The following is a 26,246-nucleotide window of genomic DNA, read 5'->3' on the forward strand; positions in this document are numbered from 1 at the left end:
TCTCTGTTTTATTAAATAAAACAAAAATAGTAATAACGACAATTAAATTATATTTGACTAAAAAAATTTATCTTATTGTAATTTACGGAATTATCGAAAAAAAAGAAGTGTTTAATTATAAGATATTGAAATATTTTGTTGTTTTAGAGTTTTAAACTTTTTCAATAAACAAGACCTATGTGTTTGAATTTAAAACACATTATTTGTTTATTAAAAAAGTTTAAAACTCTAAAGTATCTTTAAATATTTAAAAAACAGAAACAAAAGGAAAAACATTTTAATATCTTAAAATTAAACACTTCTTTTTTTAGTGTTATTTCACCACAAATTTTCACAGCATTCCATCGTGTTTGAGGGAACACGAGGCAATGTAAGTATGCAACAGGTAATCGCGAGTGACCATCAGGAATCATTGGCCGGGAAAACTCACTGTGACGCACGTGACGAAGAGGTCGAACTTCATTCTGTCTTAGCGATTCTGTCGTCCCGGAAGCGCGAACGCGACGCGTCGGTCACGTCGATTCAGAAACCTCGTGTAAGTATCCGTTATTCTGCAATGTCGTTGAGAATTGGCATAGCACACCTTGATACACGAAAACGTTCTGTTTCGTAAAGTGTCAAGTTTCCTTCGTTCTTCTTCAAAGCTGAAAATAAATCAAATTTCAGAACAGACGTGAAGTTTATTCTGTAAAGATATAAAATTCCACTGCAGAGTCAAAACGAAATTAATGGAAAAAAAATATTAAACATGTCTTGTAAAATGCATCGCAAAACTGGGTTGATCACTCTTTTATAAAACCTCAGCTGTAAAATCTTTTTATCTAAGTATTATATTTATAATTAATAATATAAATAATATAATAAGGATTGGTTGCGTTCCACCTTTGAATAAATTATGTGGTGATTTATCTAATGGACAAAAGAAAAAGCAAGAGAGAGAAAGAGAGAAAATGAAAGCGAAACGAGCAAGCTGAAAATCGAAAGATGGGACAATCCAGCTTTAATCGTATATGAATATAGATATAAAATATCCGAATGAATAAAATATTTTTATACAAAGGTGCAAAAAATATCTGCATTAAAAAAACAGATCTACAATCCTAATTACAATAAATCTACATCATAGATAAATTATCAGAGACTGGAATCGGCAAAATTCAATACCATTAGAAAACATTTTCTTTAAGAGACGTGTTAAATGTAAATGCATATCCTGCGCGTGTGTGTGTGTGTGTGTGCGTGTCGCATCCAAAATAACGCCAGAATTCAAACTTACCGCAGGTATTCCGATATCAGTCAGCGCCGATCACTGGCTTAAATGTCGTCGACTGTCTGCATCGCAATCTCGAGGAAGACTCGCGGAAGACCAAGAATGAACGATGATCGCGGACCGTTCTGTGCCTCGCGTTATTTGTTAAAAGAGGCCAAAGGTTGCCTCTTCTACCATCGGTATTTGTGTACTCAGCACTGACAGAATGTGCCATGCACAGGTTGCGTACTCAGTCTTCTCTCGTTCTATACCGTCACTTCGATCGCCGAGACTTCGTCTGGCTATATCACTCTCCCACTCTCTCTCTCTCTCTTCGTTGTTCACCACATCGATCTTCTTCTGTAGATCGTATTTAAATGCAGATCACGCCGCTATCTCTACGATTCGAATAAGAGGTTTGGTCGAAGCGATTCGTACAGGAACGTGAGAAACGTCCAATCTTTCGACACGATTTAGCAGAAGAACGATGTCCGGAGTTGAAAAATCAACTGATTTTCACTATTACATGTGTATCATTTCAAATATCCAATGTTACATGTGGATTATTTAAAATATATCTTCTGTTCTATCGATTCATATTTTAATAAAATAATAATTTCAATTTATGCATAATTTCATTGCAAATTACATTTACATAACCGTTAATAATAATTTGCCCTGCAAATGATACATTATTTACCTAAATACAAGATTACTTTGAGGTCTTTATTAAATTATTTAATAAGGTTATTATTGTACTACTATTATGAGTTTTTAACAACAAATTCGACTATTTTAATTCATTGATTCGCAAGATTATGACAAAAGAAAAACAAAAATACGATAAAACAATAGATTTCCAATAATTTTGTTATTATAATGTATTTTCTGTAACATTGAAAATAACCCGATTGGCATCGAAACGTTTGTAATTACTTTTATTATTAATAATATTGAGAGAAGGCTCGACAATAATATATAAAAATTAAATTAGTGTAACGAGCAACGAGCCAAATTAAAAACAATAAAATTCAAGAAAAACCAAGACAATATATTAAAAGAACAATAAACAAGTAAAACAAATGTTTCGATATTTGATCCCGATCGGATCATTCTCAATGTAATTAACAAAATTTAGATTTTAATAACGGAATTTTTTTTACAAAAGAACCTTATATGTTATATTATAAATTCGTATGTTTGAACAATAGAAGTCAATCATAATCGTTAGATAAAAATTAAGGTTGTCCATTATGTAAAATGTATTTGTTAGTCAAAGGTAGCAAACAATATTATCTAAAAAAAGTACCGCAGTGTAACAATAAAAATTAATATCAATTGGCCGCAGATACGTATATAGTATATTTTATACTCTTTACAAATAATATAAATTGTCGTCACAAAGAATAATAATTAAAATAAAAATAAATTACCTTGTCAATAGAGAGAAGAAATATTGTGAGTCTCAACTGGAGCAAATATTGCAAATTGAAAAAAAAGATGTTTATGATATCAAGTACCGCAACACAATGGTGACAAGGAAAAAGGAAACCGAAAGTAAAGTATAACTGGAAGGGGAATGTAGAACGATTAGGAAGGGGAAAGAGACCGTATTATATTAGAATATGACTCTGGCAGAGAATCCGTATCATTTTGTCTATTGATGAATGCTTTTTTGTCTCTTTATATGCACCATTTCCGAAATCAATCTTTTATTATAGGATGGTTCAACATCCGAAATTTTTACGTCCTCCCAATCAAAATTATGGTTATTTTCAGTACGATGGTTTGAGATGGCAGAAGGAGATTTCACTTTTTCTATTGATGTCGGAAACGTGCTCATGTACTCGTGTCTTTAGTTGCCTTTTTGTTTGGCCAACATAACTGACATCACAATTCTCACATAAAATTTTATAGACCACGTTTTGATTATTTGATGGTTTTAATTAATGGTCCTTTCCTTTTTTATTAATTTATTTAAAGTATTAGGGATTGTGTAAGCTAGTTTACAATTAAAAACATTGACCAACGGTGCAAATTTTTCAAAAATAGAATTAACCAGAAATAGAATAAGGAACCGTTAGTATTATTCTGAATAGTGCTATTTTTTTTAATATGAAATTTTATTCTATTATGGATCGTCAAAAAGATAAATAATCGCAATGGATATCCATTATGTAAAAGGACATTGATAGCATCAATAAAATTAGCCATGTGGAAACATGGATGGCACAAGCGAATTACCTTGTCAACGAATCCATAAATAACGCCTCTTTTATGACAGATAGGATATTGTGAATTGAAAAGAAATCTTCCAGAAAAGGTTGCCTTACGGTATCCGTCAAAAATAAGTCTGTTGTCTTCAATAATTAATAGTGTATCTAAGAAACTAATCTTACTATTCGTACCAACCTGCACTATAAACTGTAATCTGGTATGCAAGGAATGAAAAATTGTTAATATATCGTTGACAAACTCAGAAGGAGCAGCCAAAATGATATTATCAACGTTATATTTTTATTATGTTTTTAAAATAAACATTCTTTATTATATAACTGGCTTACTGTATAAAGGGCTCTTAACCCTTCAATTGTTCTAATTTGTTTTATTAAATTCATTTCACCGAATATTAATATTGATACTGTTGTGCTCGAATGCTGCATAAGTTATCAGGTTGTTGTGTGCGCTATTATAGAATCATATATGTCAAAACACGAAGACGGTAAATCCAGAGACTACTGCAATCAATATGCTTTTCTCATTAATAACACAACAGCACTTCAGCAAATTGAAGTTATAAATTAGCTTTGAACGTTAATAAGTTAATTTTATAACTAGAAATCTATACAAATAAATTACAGTGTATAAATATACACACACACACATATATATATATGTATATAACACAGTATTTTAATATTCCAAAAATATTCCTCCACCGATTAAATATTATGTAAAAATTTGAAACAAGTTCTATTTCTGCTTAAAATTCAGCAACAGGCTAATTTTGCATTATTAAAATAAATTTGAATAATTCTACAACATTCTTCATATTTAAATTTGTTCTTTTTATATTGCCAAAGTATTGTTTCAAATTTCAAGTTCATACAATATAGTTCGCAAAGTATGGAAAAAGTGTATGCAAATGCTTGAAAAATTATTTAAAAAATCGTACTTACAAAATGAAGAAAAATGCAAAATGTATACTAATAGTCGAACGTAAAATCTCCGTAATTATTTGGTGAGTTTTTTCTTCCAGAAAAACAATAGTTTTTCTTCAATTGACACGCTCGGAAACTTTTTTTCAATTGTCACATATATAATATTGCATTATATAGCAAAAAAAGAGTCAAAGTATTTATTATTCTGTAAAATTCGATTTTAAATAACTGAAAAATACTTTTTATATTTAAAAATTTGCCTGCAAAATCTAAAATGTCAAAATTTAATTAAATATTTACAAGTATACAAGTAAAAAATGATATAATAATAAAGATCTTGATAAATTTTGCAAAAATTGTTAGTACATTTTTATAAAATAATTCATTAATCTGTTGTAACTAGAGCGTTTCTCAATTTTGTTACATTTGTTTATTTTCTATCGTAAATTATTTTTATTATTAATATTGTAACTCCAGATAATATCATTTATTATTTTGACGATTTATAATTGTTCATCAAATTAAAGACAACAAAATAAACCACTCTACTTTCACAAATTATTTTTTTGTCAAACATCAATTTAATTATCATTATACGCGCCCTGTATTGATTGATTTTAATTATCATCTTTAACACTTTGATAATTTATTGATTCCGCGGATTGTAGAAAAAGTTTAATTAGTTAACTTAATCGAATAACCGACTGATTGATAAGCTGCCTGACTGACTGACTGACATTTGCATTGCAGTGACTAAAAGAATGAAGAAGTAGGGATATGTCCACACGGGAAGAGAGGCGACTACTCGTCTCGCATATATTATATGATGGCATGACGAATAATATTAGGATCACCATCACTATCGTCATCGCTGGTGTTGATATGTCGCTCAAAAAATTTATTTTTATTTTTCACATTTATTAGGTCATTATTGGAATCATCAAATCCTACCAGGATGCGACTAATGAAGACTTAATTTGAATAATATATTGAGATAAGATGGTTTCTTTTTTAAATAGAATCTTATTATTCTAATAGAGAATATCATTAGTAAAGAATGTGTGTGAATAAAAAAAATCTTTCTTTATGCGGAAAGTAAACAAAAAACAAGAAATTAGATAAATTTCTTTTATTTGCTAATTTTTATAAATATATCAAATAGCAGAAGAGTTAATACAATTTTTGAAATTTAATATTAATATTAACCGACCAAATATATGTATAACTATATATATAAATTAACCTTAAATAGATTGTACATCGATCTCGTTTTAATAAAAAGAAGAAAGAAATCTTGTTCGCAGAAACTTTTAGGATAATTGTTTTAGACCCAGTAATACTTTTTAGAAATTTTAGTTATTCTCTCTCTCTCTTTAACTTTCGAATTATTAAAATACGGAGTTAGCATTGATTATCTCAGGAAGTCAAGTGAACGTAAATGGAAACTCGGATAATTTCAGTACAGCGGTTTAACTGTTACATACAACTTTCACTGGATACGAGACATTCTTATTGAATCTTTCGTTTTCGTTCTACTTCGTGACGAATTAATGATGATTGGCGTCGCTGCTGACCAAGTTAAATTGGACCTATTTTTTTTTCTAAGAATAGGGTTTACGTTTTACTGCAAGGTCTCTGAAATTGTATATTACAAAACACTTCTCGCAATTTCTCGTCTCATTATGGTATAACATGTAATCGCATGTAAACTTCTTATACGCGCTCTGACGAAAATACTGCTATATGAGTCACTGATGTGAGGCACGCGAAGAATCTGTCTGCGTATTTGATATTGATTGAGGAAAAATGTTTTCTTTTACGATTTATTATTTATATAAATTACCCATTAATATTTGAATACATTAACATATATTTCATTCTAGAAGACATTATTCGCGATTTCTTAAGAGATAGAATATCAATAAAAAAATATCTGAAGTATCAGAAAACATCACGTGAATGATAGGTACGTATCAGTGCGCCACACTTTTGCACATTTACCAAGCGCAATCGCCAGCGATTCCAACAAAAACTGTACAGAACTATTACCAAACTTTTTTACATTGCTACATTTACTCTACTACGAAATTCAGCATTGCTCGATTTCCAAACATTATCGCATATTTTACTAACGACGTGATTGTGATAATTACAATATAAACTTAACTCTTAAACGCCTCATTGCGGAAACAACACACTTAGACTTCGCCAATTTAACGCGATTGCTTATTACTTTCATGAAAGTAAACGCATGTTATAAACAATTTTTGTTCAATTAAAACGTCAGACATTGAGAAACATAACGGTACTAAATAAATGTTATGTACCTTTATTAATAAAAAAGTTGTAAACAATGGAAAAACATTGAACAGGTATTGGTAAAAGAAAATCTTGATTTGTCATACTGAAAAGGCGTTTTAGAGTTAATAATGTGCATATACATATGTATAAAAGTATGGTATATTCTAACATACTGCTTGACTAAACGTTATATCACAATATTTTGTATATTGAGATATTACCTATTGTAAGACATCAACTTTGGCAATAAAATTTCTTAACTTACTCTCTAAATCTCGTGGAGTAAAATATCACTCGAAAAGACTAAAATTAAGTCAGTCTCGAAAAAAAAGAAACGTGAAAATATTATCACTTTTGTCCAAGAGTTGAAGATTTTCATTCTTTTTAAAGTAAGATTTAATCTTTGGAATGAGATTTTACTCCTTTGGAGTAGATTTTACTCCTTTGGAATAAATTTTACTCCAAAGGAAGTAAAATCTCATTTCAGAGTGAGGTTTTATTTACTCTGGTATTATATACACTCCAAAACAGAGACTGAGATTTCACTCCTTTGGAGTGAATCTCATTCCGAAAGAGTAAATCTCACTTTAAAAAAAGTGAAAAATCTATTACTGTTGAACAAGAGAGTGGTGGAGAAAAATTTCATTCCACGAGATTTAGAGAGATAGTCAATTTAGAAGACAAAACCAAAATATAATTTTTATGTTTTATCATTAATATGATTATATGTATATGAAGTATAGTTATCATTTTATTACATAAAATCCTAAAAGAGAATATTAAAATTTGATTATTCTATGTACGTAGAAAAACACGAACTGTATTATTCAATAAAAGTCGATGAAAAGGAAAGATGAATAAAAAGAAAAATGATAAACTTTGTTTTTTGTTATCGTCTTTAAAGTTATCGTCTAATGAATTATAATCAATAATATAACGTCTCTCCAATTGTAAAAATAAATTTGAAAATTATAATTAATTTGAAAAATTCATTTGAACGGATATTATAATTTAATTTAGTTTGTAAAAATAAATAAATTATCATATTAAAAAAATTATAAAAAATGAAAAATACTGTTAATAATGAATCATCGTTGCTATTTTTCTGGCAAGCTTTTCGGTAAAAGTAATAAAAGTTAGACTCTATAAGTATAAAACAAAGTATATAGAAGAAGGGCAAAGAGTCAGTGAAACAATTAAGAAATTTTCGGTAAAAATATATTATGCTTTAACTACGCAAGTATATACGAATTTGGTCGTGTTATTTTAAAGGTACATACTCGATGTTGAGCACAATTCGCATAAAAGTTTGCGATACATTTGTAGTCGTTTGAAACAAAAATGTTCAGATTTCAATGTTTTCATCGTGGACGGAGTTTATGACCGATCAACATCAAAGTTTATGCTGACGATCTGATTAACGACTGCCGTTGGCGATGATTACGCCATAACGATTTCGGATCGCGTTAAATGACTTAATCGATCGATAACTGCCGGAAGGATCCATCGAGACCAAATAGGTCGTCTTGCGTCTTTGGTTTACCTGGTCGTAAGGCCTCATTAGTCTTCAAAGCTTCCTGCTCCGCGAACCACGGTCCGTATTCCTCTAACTTCTTCATCCACTTGTCTGAAGAAGACAAAAGAAAAAGAAACGATATAGAGAAATCGTCTTAACATTGAAAATATATAAAATGCAAACGTTTCCTACAAGTACCTTATTGCTATTTTGATAATAACTATTAAGTTGTTATTATTATTTGCTTCAATATCATATAAAAGTTTCATAAATTTAATAAAGAAAATTTAATGTTTTTTTTAACAACTTTTTTTATATATTTAATGAAAAAGACTTTTTTGATTAAAATACTTTTTTTCTCGAAATATTCAAGAGATTTAAAAGACCTGTGCTTGAAATTAAAAGTTACATTTCGAGAGACTCTATATAACTTTAAATAAATAGAATTAATGAAATTGAGACGTGCCATGTATATTCTGAATGGGTCCAGCGTCGCCACCGTACTCGGCCGGCAATATCTCTCGGGGTACGTAATCGTATAGTGTCTTGATGTCACTGTGCATGAAGATGCGATTGCGTATCTTTTCCTTCAGGAACGGTTTGACGAAATTAAGGATCGTGTCTACAAGCGGACTGATGTTTATCACGTGCACTTCCTTCAGCTTCACCGGATATGCCTCCATCGCGCAGACCAGAAATTTCTTCACTATAGGTGGTGTAAACTTGGCAAAATGTATGGGCGTCGCAACGGCAGCATCAAGGATGTAGACGTCACCGGCCACACCGTGCTCCTCTTCTTTCAAACGAACGTCGCCGATCATGAACACTATCTTTAATGATAATAATGTCTGTTATTCTGACGCTATGATACGAAGTATAACATAAAGTATCTTTCCCAGAATACTAAGCACCAATACGAAAGATTAAGCTATAAATAAGATTAATCTTCCATTTTCAGGCACAATAAAATTTCTAAAGCAATGCTTATATGGTTTTGCTGAAGTATTTAATATTATAATTTAGCTACATATGTTTAAAAATAATTTTTTAAAACATGTAAATAGTTATAAAAAACGTTTAAGCTGATTGCTACAACATCAATTATTTGAAGTATTGTCTATCATGCTTGAGCGTCCTACTTTATTATTTTAAGGAACCAATAAAATTATTTTCAAATTTGTATTTAGCTAAATTGTCAGTGTACTTTAACAAAAACCAGTTCTTTTTTGTATAATTTTCTTTTAAAGTAAAGCAGCCAAAATGAATCTAAATTTTCACAGCACGGGTTTGAATTTTATTGATTATTCAAATAATTATGAAGAACGCTTAAACTAATTGCTAAAACTTTTGTAAACATTACTTAAACGTCCTACATAATTACTTTAAAGGTTCAACAAAATTATTTTTAGATTTGTGTCTAAATTTTTAGCTACTTCAACAAAACCGTAAATATCTGGATAATTTTGACGAAATGAAATGGAACTTATACCTTCATAGCTTCCGGTATATTGGGAGTCGGTACGTCCTTATCAACTCCTCTCATGACGATCACTCTACATCCTTTGTGTGTCAAGCCCGGTAAAGGAGGTAGATGTCTGCGAGAAGAAGACGAAGAGTTCGATTAGTTTGCCTATAGTTCATAATCCTTTCACTACGAATCCGAATATCTAATACCGAATAATATCGACATCATAAATTATCGCCATATGTATAATGTGCTTAATATTGCAATATTCTTACACAAGCTTTACTATTTCTTGCAGCGCCGGCCTTGTGATGTCACGATTGGAGAAAAATTCAGGGACTATTGCGCGCATCGTGAAGTACATATCCAGTTTCCGTTTGCATTTCTCCAAGGAAAACTTGCATCCACGTAGAAATGTCATTATTCTTCGATCATCTAATAGGCAATAAGATTATATTATAGTTACTATATATCTATATTGTAATTAATCGAAAAAATATCTTAAAGCCTACTTTAGATAATCTATATAATTTTTATGTCAGAATTTAAAACAGAATTTTATTCTAAACATTTAAATACAACGAATAATGTATTAAAATAAAATACAATATAAATTAAAATAGGATTTCCGGTTAAGAGAGATACGCCCTGCGGGGAGTTTGTTACAGAAGGCAAGAGTCGGTAGAGATAGAGCTGAGCGATAATAAACAGCTTGTTTATCCGTTTGGAGAAGCGAGATTTTTGCGAAAAAGGGAAGAAGGCAAATCTAACCTAAAACGTCACACAACAAAGTTGCATGGCATGAGAGTGTGAGAGAGAGGGTACGAGGATAGAGTGGTGCAGAGGCGGCGAGAGGCAGTGGAGAGCGGAGTATATTTATATATATATTTGTAATATTTGTGCATGCATAGGGCTACATGCTTCGAGCATACAACGGCAGATGAGGGCGGAGTAATGCTCTCCGAGTTAGTACATGAGTAGCGAAGGACATAGAAGTAGAGAGAGAGAAGAGTAGCGACAGAGAGAGGGGAAGGAGAGATAGAAGCTGGCGAGGAACGAGAGGGAGAGACGCACCGAGGTGTGGGTAGCTAAGATAGGAGAGGGAGTGGATAAGGAAGGGGAAGCAACATCGGAAGCAAGTCAGATATCAGGAGAAGGCGAACGAGAAGACAAAAAAGAGATTAAGCGAAGGGGACGGCCGACGAACGTCGATCGCCTGCGGAAAGAAAGTGAAAGAAGTGGATCGGTGAGCAGCGTAGCCTCGTGGCTGAAGAGGAAACAGAGAAGCGAAGAAAGCAGCGAGGACGAGTGGGAGATAACGAAGAGTCGAAGCAAGAAGAGGAAAGAAAATAAAGCTAAAGAAGAAAGATGTAAAATGGAGGAAGAAAAGATTAAGAAAATACTAAGAGAGAACAATGTAGAACTGTTAAAAGAGATAAGAGAGTGGAAAGAGGAGTTTAAAAGATACAGAGAAGAGAGTGAGAAGAGAGAGAAAAACAGAGATGAAGAAATAGCAGAACTGAAGAATGAGATAGAAGAGTTGAAAAAGAAGAGTGGAGAACAAGAAAAACAAGGCAGACGCTATGAAGAGAAGATGATATGGATGGAGAAGAAGAGAGAAGAGGAAGAAAGAAGAGAAAGAAGATGCAGAATAGCAATAACGGGGATGAAAGTAGAGGGTTGGGACGCAAAGGGGGCGGTAGCGAAAGTACTCAAGGAGATGGGGGGTTTAGAAAATAGGGTAGAATTGAAAGAAGTGTATAGAGTCGGAAATAGGGAAAGGGAAGGGGTAATAATTGCGAAATTGGGAAATTACGAAGAAAAAAGACTAGTTATGGTTAACAAAAAGAAGCTGGCAAATAGAGAGGGGTATAAAAATGTTTACATTAATGACGATATGACTAAGGGAGAGAGGGAGATGCAGGCAAAATTAAGACTAAAGGCGAAGAGTGAAAGAATAAGTGGAGCGAATGTTAAAGTGGCGTATGGTAGAATGTGGGTAAATGGAAAAGAATGGATGTGGAACGAAGGAAGTAAGAGTGTTGTAGAGAGGGGGTTTTACAGGAGCACAGAAATACAGATGGAGGGGTAAGAATACAAGGAAAGGAAAAGATGGATGTGGGAAAAGATATGCATGAAGAGATAAGAATGAATGAGTGCGATAAGGATGAGGTAAAGGATTGTAAAAAATTAAATAAGAGTAAGAGAGCAAAAAGGAGCAGTAGTAATAAAAAAGTGAATGAAAAAAGAAAGTTAGGTAAATGTAAAATTTTATTCTGGAATATAGCGGGAATTAATAATAAGAATAAGATATTTTGGGATTGGATAAAAGAGTATGATGTGATAATTTTTATAGAGACATGGTTAGAAAACAAAAATTGGGACGTTTTTAAAAAAAATTTACCAAAAGAATGGATATGGGAAAACGTTGGAGCAAATAAAAAGATGATAAAGGGCAGGGCAATGGGAGGAATAATTTTAGGAATAAGAAAAGGAATTGTAGTTGAAAAAATAAAGTTAGATAAGGAGTGGCTAATTGAATGTAGAATAAAGCTGGGAGAAAAAAAATGGAGAATAATAGGAGTATATAATAAAGAGGGAAATAGGGACAGATTGCAAGAATTAGATAATATTACTAAAGAGAGGGATGAAAAGTTTATATTGGTTGGAGGAGATTTTAATGCAAGAATAGGAGAAGGAGGGGAAATGGGCTGGGAGGAGGAAGGTAGAAAGGAAATAGAAAGGAAATCTAAAGATGAAGTATTAAATAAAGAGGGGGAAGAGCTGTTAAGATTAGTAGAAGAGAAAGGATGGGTAATTTTGAACGGAAATAAACAAGGGGACGAAGAAGGGAATTGGACGTATGAAAAGGGATTAAATAAATCAGTAATAGATTATTGTATAACAAGCATGAGAACGTGGGATAAAGTAAGCGAATTTAAGGTGATAGAAAGAGTAGAATCTGATCATAATGCCTTAGTAGTAGAAATAGAAGGGGAAATAGAGAGAGTAATAGAGAGGGAGGAAGAAAGAGTAATACAGGATTGGTCGGAGAAGGGGACTAAAATATATAAGGAAAGAGTAGAAGAAATGCAATGGAATATAGTAAATAACAGCGCTGAAGAGTGGGAGGATATGAGAAAAAAATTAGGGGAAGCAGTTAGTAAAAATAAAAGGAAAGAGAATACAATGATTATGAATACAAAACCATGGTGGGACCGGGAGTGCTGGGAGGGTAAAAAGAAACTAAGAAAAATATTAAGAGAAGCTAAGAAAAGAAAGGAAGTAGAAATATCGAAAGCTAGAGAAGAATACAAAAAGTTATGTGAACAAAAACTTAAAGAATGGAGAATTAAGGAAGAAGAGGTTATAAAAAACATAAAAACGGATGTACAAGCGTGGCAGTATGTAAACAAATATAGGAAAAAAAGAGAAGGCATTAATAAAGAAATTAAGTTAGAAGAGTGGAAAAAGTATTTCGTGGAATTGTTAGAAGGAACAGAGGAGAAGGAGAAGTCGAGCAAGGATAGTAGAAAAAACAAGGACAATGGAGAAATGGAAAAGGAGATCACAACAGAGGAGGTAATGCTACAGGTTAAAAAAATGAAAAAGGATAAAGCAGCAGGAATAGATGAACTAAAAAATGAAATATGGATGTATGGAGGTGAGAAAATAGTTGAGAAATTGGTCAATTTATTCAATAAAATAATAAAAGGAGAAGAATATCCAAATGAATGGAGGGACGGAATAATAGTACCAATTAAAAAGAAAGGAGATAGTAAAAAGGTAGAAAATTATAGGGGAATCACATTAACAAGTACAGCTAGTAAAATTTATGCAGGAATCTTAAACGAAAGACTGATCAAGGAAGCGGATAGAGTGGGGGCGTGGAGTGAGTCGCAATTTGGATTTAGGAAAAAAAGAGGAACAATAGATTGTATAAAAATACTGAAACACATAGTAGGTAGAAGAATATATGAGAGTAAGAAAACATACGCGATGTTCGTGGATTTAAAAGCAGCATTTGACAAAGTTAATAGAGAAAGCTTGTGGAATTGCCTGAAAAAGAGAGGAATAAGGGAGAGTTTAATTGAAAAAATAAAAGAAATCTATAAGGAAACCAGATGCAGAGTTAAAATTGGATCAAAATTGACGGAGTATTTCTGGATAGAAAATGGGGTCAGACAAGGATGTCCGCTGAGCCCATCACTGTTCAGCCTATACATTGCAGATTTGGTAGAGTTCTTAAAAAAAGGGGTAGGAGGAGTAAAAATAAGGGAATATAGAATTGTAACGTTAGAATATGCAGATGATATAGTGGTTTTGGCGGAAACAGAGGATGGGCTAAGCGGAATGATAAGAGGATTAGGGAAGTATTTAAAAAATAAGAAACTAAAGCTAAATGTAGAAAAGACAAAGATTATGATTTTTAAAAAGGGGGGAGGAAGGGATAGTGCACGAAAATGGTGGTGGAAGGGTGAAAACATAGAGGTAGTAAGAAAGTTCAAATACCTAGGTTATATCTTACAAAGAAGCAATAGGAATATAGAGCAGATTCGAGATAGAGTTAAAAAAGCGAATCTGATAATGAGATGGGTTTGGGGATTCGGGGAGAGAAAGTTTAGAGATGATTGGAGATGGAGATGGAGACTCTTTGACTCCCTAGTCAAAAGTGTACTGTTTTATGGAGTTGAGATATGGGGCTATAGGGAATGGAGAGAAATAGAAAGTGTAGGGGAGAAATATCTAAGATGGGTTATGGGAGTTAACTGGAATACACCGGGATATATTGTAAGGGAGGAGGGCAAGAGAAACAAGATTAGAGTAGAAACAGGTAATAGGGCCATAAGATATGAAAAGAAAATGGGAGAGGAGAGTAGTGCAAAGATAATATTGGAATGCGATAGGGAGAGAATGCAGGATGAAAGTAGGAATGTATGGACGGAGGAGAATGAGGAGAAAAGAAAGTATTTATGGAGATGTGGAATGAGTGTTGAGAAATGGGAGTGTAGTGTGAAAAATGTAGATGAGTTAAAGCAAAGAGATGTTGAGGTGCAGGGGCAAGAAAATTATAATAGTATGGAAAATTCGGAATATAATTATAGATATAAAGATGTAAAAACGTTAATGTTACCAAAATATCTGACTGAGAGAGAAAATAAAAAAGTAAATAAAAAGTGTATAATAGCTAGGGCAAGATGCGGAAATTTGGAAAGAAATAATTGTTATTGGATAGATAGAGAAATAATGAACTGTGAATTGTGTGAAAGAGTAAAAGAAAGCTTAGAACACTGGATGTATGAGTGCGAAAAAATGGAGAGATGGAATGGAAGCGTGAATGGACTTTTAAGAGAGGATGGAAATGGATACGAATGGCTAAATAAGCTGAATGAAAAGTTAAATGTAATTAGAAAAGGAAAGAACAAATAGGGGATATATGGCATGTGAGTACTGTAAGCAGTCAATTGTGTGGTATATTGCGGCGGATATTGTTTAATATAGTTGAATATGTAAATTATATGTATGAAGGAAGTCATTGCTTAATGCCTTATGGCGATGGCGTTAATAAAAACTACTACTACATATAAATTAAAATAAAATTTAATATTATAAAATTATGATATGTATTCATAGCGCGTTTTTTTTTTTATAAAAAACGAGTTTTTATCTTCGAAATTTTGTAGTATGTGTAACGTAAACATAAATTATATATAGCATATTAAAACGCTAACATTGTTGTAAATTCTGAATACAGACTTATATATATATGCAGGGAATGGAAAGTTACTTTTTAAAAGTAACTAGTTACAGTTACTCGTTACCGAGTAAAAAATGTAACTAGTTACAGTTACTCGTTACCGAGTAAAAAATGTAACTAGTTACAGTTACTCGTTACCGAGTAAAAAATGTAACTAGTTACAGTTACTCGTTACCGAGTAAAAAATGTAACTAGTTACAGTTACTCGTTACCGAGTAAAAAATGTAACTAGTTACAGTTACTCGTTACCGAGTAAAAAATGTAACTAGTTACAGTTACTCGTTACCGAGTAAAAAATGTAACTAGTTACAGTTACTCGTTACCGAGTAAAAAATGTAACTAGTTACAGTTACTCGTTACCGAGTAAAAAATGTAACTAGTTACAGTTACTCGTTACCGAGTAAAAAATGTAACTAGTTACAGTTACTCGTTACCGAGTAAAAAATGTAACTAGTTACAGTTACTCGTTACCGAGTAAAAAATGTAACTAGTTACAGTTACTCGTTACCGAGTAAAAAATGTAACTAGTTACAGTTACTCGTTACCGAGTAAAAAATGTAACTAGTTACAGTTACTCGTTACCGAGTAAAAAATGTAACTAGTTACAGTTACTCGTTACCGAGTAAAAAATGTAACTAGTTACAGTTACTCGTTACCGAGTAAAAAATGTAACTAGTTACAGTTACTCGTTACCGAGTAAAAAATGTAACTAGTTACAGTTACTCGTTACCGAGTAAAAAATGTAACTAGTTACAGTTACTCGTTACCGAGTAAAAAATGTAACTAGTTACAGTTACTCGTTACCGAGTAAAAAATGTAACTAGTTACAGTTACAGTTACCAAAAAAAGAAAGTAACGCAGTTACCAGTAAAGTTACCAAAAAAGTAACTTGTAACTGTAACTTCGTTACAAGTAACGAGTTACTTCCATTCCCTGTATATATGTATATGAAAATATGCAATATAAAAAACTATAAAAAAGATTCTATCCCAAAACTTTATACAGACTGTAGATCGCCTTCGCGATTATATAATTTTATGTGTCATTTAACAAATATCTGACAAAAATCGTGTGTACCATCAAACTTAGGTAAATGCGGTTGCTTAGTGAGCCATTCTTTGATCATTTCGAGATCCTTATCACGCGTTGCTATATTCTCGTTCAACTCCACTCGTATCTGCTTAGACATTTCCTCAGTAGGCTGTATCAGCAGCATCTACAAACACAGCATGCACAATAAGAAAGTAGGAACGTACTTATATGCCAAACAGAGACAGGCAAATTCGAAGATAATTGAGAAAAAATTCTTATAATAAAAAATATAAATTTACGTCCCCCATTTTCAGGATTAGAAAGCGTAAAATTAAATTATATTTGCAAAATAAATCCGACATCGTCCTGCGTATGCATAATGCCTGTAACTCTTTTTCGGTTGCACGTGTTACGCGCGCAATGTGCGCTACAGGGATTGCACAACCGGTTGAGATACCCATCGTTCTTATGTCAGGAATTAATGCTGACCAAAGCGGCTTGCTCAACGCGAACTTTCTCTAACTCGTCGCGGCTTCATACGTATGAAGCCGAGAGAATGTTTCTTAATCTTTATCCCTTCTCGTTTCGGGAACGGCGGTATTTCGAAATTCATTTTTTATGACCTGTTTAGTCGCCATCTAATATTTTGTAAGATCATATTCTTGTAATTTATACCAACAAATTGTAGGGCATATTCTCCTTGCCACGTAGAGTTCGCGAGAACAAAGTATTTACTTAAAGGAGAAAGTAAAAATTTGAAGTTAAAAAATAACAAAGTTAAAAGCAAGAGGTTTTTTAAATTAGAATAGCTATGACGTAAGTGCGACTAGGTTACTATCGCGTAAACTATCTTTTCGTAAAGCACAGGAAAATTGCAAGTATGAAAGTCTATACTCTAACAAATATTTGAAAACAACTGTAAAGCACTAAGAAAGTGCTTGTATATTTTTTAGTGTCTTTTTTAATATTTTATAGGTATTTTGTTATTACTTGGGTATTATCTGTACAGCATCAATGGATGTAATTTGAATACAATAGAAATTAAATTTATAATAATGTCAAGTTATTAGGGAAAAAGAGAGACAAAGAGAGAACCTTTTTAATTTTAATTAAATATCACGGATTTAAAAAATTAACAGTAATGTTTAACTATAAAGATTTAGAATTAATGGTACTATTTAAGAAGAGAAATACATTTAAACCTGTTCTCATAAACACAAAGGAGGATCTTCAGTTTTCAACTTTATAAATATTCAATAATCTCACATGGTTGTTTGATATTTATAGTATAAAATAAATTGATGTGTCGTGTCTGTAGTATATATAGACGAGGAAAAAATGTATAAGAGGAAATAAAGATAACCCGAAATTTAAAAAGAATTAAAGAAGAGTTAAATAAAATATTGCGGATAATATGATTGCGGTTCTGCGTTAAATTTGAAACGTACAATCCTTACCCTTTATTATATTTAGAGAGATTAAACGCGACGTTTAAAGCATATTTTGCTAAATGTATCTGTAACTGTGGTATTATGCAGTAACATTAACGTGACATGATATGCATGCAAAATGATCTCAATCTGAATGTTTCTTATAAAAGAGGGCCAAACTTACCTTGACCGATGTGCAACACGATTTTCAGGCACAGACACTCAAATGATCGCGGCAACGGCGACTTTCGGATTGTTGCGGAAAGAGAAATGAGCGGAGCCGCGAACTCTCGAGAGACGGTAAATGAACAACGGAGTGGGAATGATTACTTCGTGTGGACCGGTTCTCCTTTTATCAGAGAGACACCCCACTCTCTGCCGTTATAGTACAACGAGGTAAAAAGAAAATCTGATTAACAATTTTTTCGGGCAAATTTTACTAATAAATTGGTCGAGCTCCGTTAATTTGGTGGGAGTCAGAAAAAATCCCGTTTATTCCGTGAGAACGTAAAAGAATACATTTTGAATAATATCACATTAAACAGAGCAAAGCAAGCATTTACGTATTGCATAGCGTCTGTGGGTAGTCCCAAAAATAATAGGCTAAAATTGTGAAAATAACCAAATATAATCATTATCTGAAAATTTCATAATGTAATATAGAGTTGTTCATTATAAAATTATATTTATGCAAATTTTAAGCGACTTTACATGAGCAAAAAAATTTAACGTAAAGGTCTATTTCTGTTTTTATAAAGAAGAGATTACTGACTAATTTCCAATCTTATTAAGGTGGAGTCAAATGACATGTCTAATGCAAGCCAACATTAGCCAATGTTACATATACATATACACATGGCATACATAATTATCTATGAATGTAGATCGATATTTAGCGAATGTGCATAAAGTTGACGTACATTGGCCATAGAGCCATAGAGTCTGAAGCCAACTAAAAAAGCTAATAGATATTATAAAAAGAACATGAGAAAAAAAATAAAAGCTTTTAATTATTTGCATGCAAATCGCTTAAGAATACGTAGATTAATTCCCAGAAGAAAGTTTCATATTTTATTGTTTATCAGAGCAAAAAAGATGAATCACGCACGCACCAAAGCGGTCAGGCACGCTCATCAGGCGAGAATTTTCACGTTATATAAACGTTGCAATTTCGTGAGTTTCTAAAATCACGGAATTATATTGAAGTTAGTTATCGCTGTTCCTCGGTAAGTAATTGCGAAATTATTGCAATTACTTACCGTTGTATGTGATGCATAAGTAAACCCGGAAGTGTACTGATCCGTGTTAATAATAATTCCCCAGTCTTCGTCGAAATACATTATTAAGAAACAAAAGTTATTCCGTTAATGCTTTTGTTCATCGTCATCCATCACTTGAGAAAGAACCATATAGAATTACGTATTTAAATCGTATACCAAAAAAAGCCGTTCTCGTGTTGGTTTAATTAATGTCTTGGAAGAGAGTGAGACTATCGCGCAAAAAGTGTCGACAGGTTTTTTTTTTATTAGCAAAGTATTCATATAATTGATTGTATTATTAATATACAATAGGAAAGAAATAGAAAACTTTATACTAGCTATTTTTATCTACTATTAGATTCACTTTGTGAATGCATTGGTTAGCCTAGCATAATAAATATACGATTGATATCAACATTATATGCATAATTAGTTATAAATGTAGGCTATTATTTAATAAATTATCAGCGAAAAAGATTGACAATAAGAAAGAATTAATTGTGACGAATCTCGGGATTTGCCGCAGTTATTTCTTGTGCACATTTTTTATATAAAAAAAAAGGATAAAGTGACAAAAAAAAAAGTGATAAATATGAAAAACGTTATCTCTTTGTTTCTCCAACGTGAAGAAAAAAAAAGAGAAGATAACACTATTTAAGAAGCTGAATTGAAAAAAAAATAAACCTGTTTACTCTGTATTCAAATATAGACAATAATGATCAAATCAAAAAAACAATATAATTGTTACAAAGTTCATTCTTCATTATTATGCACGCTTGTTTTACGTAATTCTAATCGTAATTCTAATGTGTGCTGAACACATCGCCAGCTCAATCCTATTAAGTAATATATTTAACACTACACAAGTTATTATCAAATTATTCTCGAACGTATATTTTATAGTCACATAAGATTATAAAATAAGATTTAACGAAATTAACGAAGTTTTCTTCAAAAAAACTTCAGTTATCGATGTAATATTGTGATCATTATATTAACACGAACGGAATCGCAAGTCTTTGTGCGACACTTGCGAATAATTAATAATTAATGCAAGAACTTATTATCGACTTTTGCAAGCCGCTAGTGAAGATAACTCTGTGATAATCGTTTGCTCGATTCTTTATCGTACTCACTTCCGAGTGCATAGAATCGCACGCTACTCACACCGGCTGCACTCGTGCCCTCGTCTTACTTTCTTTCGCGGGTACGTGCGCCGTTGTTGCACCAGGGCACGATATTACGCGAGTAGCGACCGTCATAACCGAAAGAATTCGCGTGTATATAAAATTACTAGTTGCAATCGCGTGTGATTTTGAAATTGACTGGACCTAGCAAGACGTGTTTAGACACGCGGTGAACACTTGGCCCCGCGAGCTGGTCAATTCTGCGCCTTCTCTGAATTGCCAATTAGATCATAACGAGACAGCTTTACGTATCGGAAATTAATTTTTCTTTGGGAAAAGTTCATTTCTGATGCAATCAGGGCAATTATCTCACGTATCGCACAAGCACAATTTATTCGTCAAAGGTTTATTCATAGATTTAATTGATAATATGACAATGTAATAACATTATAATTTGTTTCCTTTCGCGAACAAGTTATTTGCCGAATATTATCGCTTATAATACTTTTTAAAGAAAATATTATCAAAATTGTTGTGTTTACTCTCATTTTTTCGCATCTATATTATGTAAAATATAGATAGAAGGGTAAATAGAAAAAAGATAAAGAAATAAAAATATATAAAGACGAAATACGAAATATTATGTCAACATTTAAGATATTATTGCGGCCTTGGCGAGAATCGAGATCATAATACCGCGAACTGTACTAAGGTCACATGGTATTGTCTTCTGGGAAGCCTGGTTGTATTTCTTTCCCAATAGTTGTTCCTTCGGTATTTACGGTGCTCTAAACAAACGATATAAAATGATCATTTTTATATCAAAGCTCAATATACATATTTCTAAATCAGATTATTTAAATCTGATTGAAACTAACTTTTATTAAAATCTTTGTTACAAACACACACAATAAAATTTACACAAACAAAGAACCTACTTTGACGTGGTGCCATTCAGTTCATCCGTTTTCTGTACAAAAATGAAGTACAATTATTTTTAGGTAAAAGATATTATAGATAATTTAATCAGAATTAACAATTAATTTCACAATTATTTTTTTTAATTTAATTTTGGATTAATCTAATCCAAATTAATTAATTAATTGTATTTAACAAAGCATTATTATTGTTATTTAAATTTCAAATATATGTTAAACTATATATTCATCTACTTTTATACAATCTGTATTTTAAGACGCATTATAAAATAATGTATATGTAAAGATTAATGTTCAAAGAATGCGACGTATATAAGTGTATTAAATATAAACAATAATATTAAAATAAACTTGCAACACATTTAAACAAGTTATTATTATTAACTAACAAGACCTGATCGATTCACCTTACCAGTTTTTCTGTGTTCATGTTTCTAACAACTCGCTTTTCCGCTGGCAATTCTTGCGAAATGACTCCGCCAATCGACACACGTGACTCAATCGGAACATCGCGTTTTTGTTGATTTACACATTCGTTATTATCATAACAATCACTTGTGATTATCGCTTTTTTTATTAAAATTGGTAGCTCATCGATAACTCTTGCCTCTCGAAAAATTTGAGAATTCGGTCCTTGTGCAGCAAATGAAACGGGTATTTGGTCATCAATACAGATTTGTGTTACGATCAAAAGAGTGTTCTTCAGAGAAGCCTTAATTGATTTACGAAAAAATTAAGAGCTTATTAATGTATGCAAAAATTGATAATTATTTTTTATTTATTATACTTATTTCCGAGATTTCGGCATTTCAATTTAATATTTAACGAAGATACTCCAATTAAGAAACCTACTAAACTATATTTATATTCTAAATCATTTGCGGATCAGATTTGATGATTTTATTGATAATGAAGCTATGATTACTTCGCGTTGAAGAAGATCGACAGCGGCGGCTCCCTCGCTTCCCGGCACGGCAGCGATTAACATGTAACCCTTATCGTTTGGCATAGACTTCATCTCTTTGATGGTTTTCTCGATTAAATTAGTCGCAGTCGGTTGAAGAAAGAACTGTTTACGCGAGGGAAATTCATTCTTGACCACACCATCGTTCTTGTGCAACGATTCGAGTAGAGAACGGAAAAAAGCCATTCTTATTTTAGACAACACATCGAAAATATCCCATGTAGTATCATAATTCATATCTCCTATAAACAAAAAATTTACTTTTTTTCATTTTTTTTCTTATATATTATTATAAGTTAACGAAAGATTATTAATTTTTACGTCAAAATAATAAATAACGTCAGATTGTGTTTGCTAGGTTATATTTTATACATGTAACTTTATGTTTATTTTCACTTAGAATTAAAATAAATAGAATCTAATTCTAATACATTATTTTCTATTTTATATTATATTTCATATTTAGGACTATTCTTGAAATTATTTTCGAATTTTATACTTTATTCTTGACATTTATTTTACTACCACATTTATATACTTACCCTATTCTTCTTAAACTTAAATGAACATCTATTGTAAGTCTTTTCATTTTTATTAGAATATTCGTGTAACATATTTGTTTTCAATTGTTTTTAGTCTACTTCTAACTTACCCTCTGTCTTAGATTCTTCCGTAATCAAAGGTGAAACAGAACTCGTCCGATCGCTAAGATCGATCACTTGCCAACCGTCATTGGAATCGCGTTTGCTTTTACGTAGTTCTAACTGTGCATTACTCTTATTGGAGTTAAACTCGTATCTAGGAAAAAATGGAACCGAAAAGTTGCTACCGGAAACTGCACCTGTTCCATAAAATCGAATAAAATTTAGTAATCAAAATATGAAATAAATGCAATAACATATGTATTTATATATATAATTTTTTAATATTCTCTCATATTAATATTTTTAGAGATTTCGATACATAAACTCTCTTTCAATAATTAAATAAACTTTTTTTTTCAAACCTGTTGTCATTCCTCTCGTGTGTCTCGCCCAGAATAACAGTTGTTCGATATTCGAAAGTATACGCTCGCAGTTGCAACCTTTTTCCTTCTTTTCAGAAGTAGATGCGTTGCCCATGGAGAAATTAGCGCTCTCGGTCTTATTGTGGCAATTCTACAATATAAATTTTATATCTAACACAACTCGAATTTAAACTATCAAATGTAAATAAGTTTAAAAAGGATTGTACATACATAGTATATACAAGATAAAATTGTAAAAGCTGAATTTTATAAATTCTTCTAAATTTAACATATTTAAAAAATCGCCACTCTTTTATCGTTACATTTTTATCAAACTGTTATTTTGTAACGTTATATTTAATCAAAATATTTAAATATATTTTTTCGTAAGAACGCGAATTTATTCTGTACTTATTATTGATTGTAGAAAGGAGAGTTAAATAATAAAAGAAAAATTTGTTCCATCGACGTTCAATTTTCTATCAAATTATCCGATATAGAAATGATTAATGTAATTATAGGAAAAGTACTTGAAGAAATCCTTCAATCGCGAAGGGTAGTCTTTCTTTATAATCTTTCCACGAGTTCCCGTCCTTTTTCTCACGACCTCTCTCATCGATCAAGAGCAAAATGATATTTCGAGGAGTAATAATAGCATTAGCGTTTTCTTCAGAAGAATCAGAAGCGTCGTTCCTCATTGCTGATGCTGTTTTATTGATAGGTTTCATCTCGACTTTCTTGGTTGTTGATTTCTTCTCGCGCGTCTGGTTTTCTAACATATTCTCCGACATTTTCGCATCTCCAGTTTGCAAGGTCCTATTCATATCAGTTACTTGCGTCTGGTTTTTCATTGCAGGATTGACGAATACTCTTCGATAAGTGTCCAAGGACGGTGCCGTGTCCCATGCAGGCGGCACAAATAATACTATTGAGGTGTGACATTATTAGTCACATACATTATTATTAGTCAATATGTATAATAAACGTTCTTAGAAAGGGGCATTTAAATAATTTACGCATTATAGTATATTTTTTAAAACAGAGGAAAAGGAAAAACGTCACGATATGCGTGTAAAAATGTGATCTAAAATAGCGAGCCTTTAAGAATGATACTGAAAGCAGGAAACCAAATAAATGATTATATTTACATGCCATTATTAATCGGGTTTAATAATTTAATAACATCCGCAGTTTATAGTAACAGCAATAGTTAACTACTAATGTAAAATATTGGGAGACATGACAGTGCCTCGGCGCTATTCATACAAACGTTAGTTAAATAACAACTAATACTTTTAAATCGGATTTAATTGGTGTTTATACGATGTAAACATAGTCAATGACTGGTATTCATAGTCAATTCTTATATAATTAAGACTGGTATTCATAGTCAATTCTTATAATTAAGACATACGTCTTAAAGTATACAATATTAAAATTTCCATAAATTACAGATTATATTAGCATCTTAAGACATTACTTAAGACTGTCTTGAAACAAGAATCGGTTATGAATAAGTTGACTTAAATAATTAATGCACGTTTATACTTCTTTGTCGTAAGTTACAGTAACAAATGTGACTATTTAAACGAAGCGAAGATAAAAGCAAAGATTGACGCGATACCTGCACGATCCATCGTAAATCCGTAGGAGCACGTCATCAGTGACCACAGCACCAGAACGAAGATACCGGAACGTGACATGACGGTTTCCGCTAACGAAATTAATTTAAACGTTTTTTCATTATGGTGCAATTAGATTATCTCGCATCACATATATTTATAATACATCGCTCACCTGTAATCAACTCGCAAATGATTCTTTATAGAAAGAAGACTCTTTAGAGACCTTTTAGATAGACGAAAAAAATTTAATTCTAGATGATCAGTCTCGATAATTGCTACGTCCGTTTTGTTTTCTTTCTAAAAAAAAAAAACAATTAGGCTGCGCTGTCGCTAATCAACAAAATTGGTTGCCTGAACAACCAAAGGAGAATCTCATAAATAAGTCATATTCGAAAAACGTCCTGGGAACGTCCTTAAGCCCGTGTCATACTACAGACTGTGGACGCGGATTGGACTGAGATTGCGGATTGCGCATCGGAATTCAGCCAATCAAGACAAAGCAGCTTTATCCGACACGGGCTTTAGTTTGTTCAAAGGACATAAGGAACGTCCGGTGAACGTCTTTCAGGACGTCCCTTTAAAGCCGTAATCACCCTAGCGATTGCGCGAATGCGATTGACGATTGAGGATTACTTCTCAACCAATGGGAACAAAGTAGTCGGTGACTGCTTTGCTCTGATTGGTTGAGAAATAATCCTCAATCGTTAATCACAATCGCGCAATCGCTAGGGTGATTACGACTTGAGGCGCATTCAAATTCCCATCTGAGTACTCCCCAGGTATTATGTTATCCTTGTTTATAACATTCGGTGAACAATAAGGACAAAATGACATTTGAATGGCACTCAAATGGGAATCTGAACGAGGACTGTTGTATGAGGAAAGAACCTTCGCTTTTTAAATAAAAGATTAAAATACTTAAGTGCCATCGATATAACTTCTTCAACGCTGACCTAATTTTGACTTATCCGTGGTATCAGTACAAAGTATCATTAACCGACCATCGCACCGGTCGTAATATCGAAAGACTGTCGCCCTAAATAATGAAGGATTCATTACTATGTACTATCCATGTAAGTTTATGACGCGGCCCTCGTTTTAAGTCGATATGTGACATATTTAACCGTTGAGACTTACATAGGTCACATTCGAGCATAAACTACGCCCGTTGTCTAATTTATGTACTATTTGTTTTACGTCATTCGTGTCGTATGAGCTCGTACTTTACGTACGAATCATTTATTTTCATCGACTCTAATTCTGGCAAATTGCATCTCATTTCTGAAAATTTACATTTTTCAACATAGATTCTACGTGTTAAAAGAGAATGATTGTCCACAAAATTTACCGAGAAAATTAGCTCCATCCAAAATCTGTCAAATTAAAATTATGCTTCAATGATAATTTAGTATACT

The 26,246-nt window shown here is 32.2% G+C and overlaps 1 protein-coding gene across 2 annotated transcripts; it reads right to left on the bottom strand.

Moving 5' to 3' along the window:
- Positions 1 to 7,923: 7,923 nt before the first annotated feature.
- LOC108774904 (alpha-tocopherol transfer protein-like) lies at positions 7,924 to 25,038 on the bottom strand. Of its 2 annotated transcripts, XM_018541135.1 has the most exons (12): positions 25,004 to 25,038; positions 24,831 to 24,920; positions 23,737 to 24,131; positions 23,207 to 23,357; positions 22,853 to 23,041; positions 22,162 to 22,442; positions 21,649 to 21,948; positions 16,528 to 16,666; positions 9,968 to 10,127; positions 9,717 to 9,822; positions 8,694 to 9,057; positions 7,924 to 8,338 (listed from the first exon to the last, which is right to left on the bottom strand). In XM_018541135.1, exons 2-12 carry the CDS (start codon positions 24,907 to 24,909, stop codon positions 8,187 to 8,189), a joined length of 2,316 nt encoding a protein of 771 aa, XP_018396637.1. In that variant the 5' UTR covers positions 24,910 to 24,920; positions 25,004 to 25,038; the 3' UTR covers positions 7,924 to 8,186. The 2 variants fall into 2 exon arrangements, with proteins under 2 accessions (XP_018396637.1, XP_018396636.1); XM_018541134.1 differs by lacking the exons at positions 21,649 to 21,948; positions 22,162 to 22,442; positions 22,853 to 23,041; ... (2 more) ...; positions 24,831 to 24,920; positions 25,004 to 25,038 and adding an exon at positions 20,416 to 20,433.
- Positions 25,039 to 26,246: the final 1,208 nt, after the last annotated feature.

The sequence above is a fragment of the Cyphomyrmex costatus genome, unplaced genomic scaffold (assembly GCF_001594065.2).
Source record: "Cyphomyrmex costatus isolate MS0001 unplaced genomic scaffold, Ccosl1.0 scaffold277, whole genome shotgun sequence".
Taxonomy (NCBI): Eukaryota; Metazoa; Arthropoda; class Insecta; order Hymenoptera; family Formicidae; genus Cyphomyrmex; species Cyphomyrmex costatus.

Coding starts and splice junctions, on each gene's coding strand:
- LOC108774904 (XM_018541135.1), bottom strand. CDS start 24,909: ATGTCACGTTCCGGTATCTTCGTTCTGGTGCTGTGGTCACTGATGACG. Junction 24,132..24,830: donor ATTTACGATGGATCGTGCAG/GTATCGCGTCAA, acceptor ACACCTCAATAG/TATTATTTGTGCCGCCTGCA. Junction 21,949..22,161: donor TCGATCTTCTTCAACGCGAA/GTAATCATAGCT, acceptor AAATCAATTAAG/GCTTCTCTGAAGAACACTCT.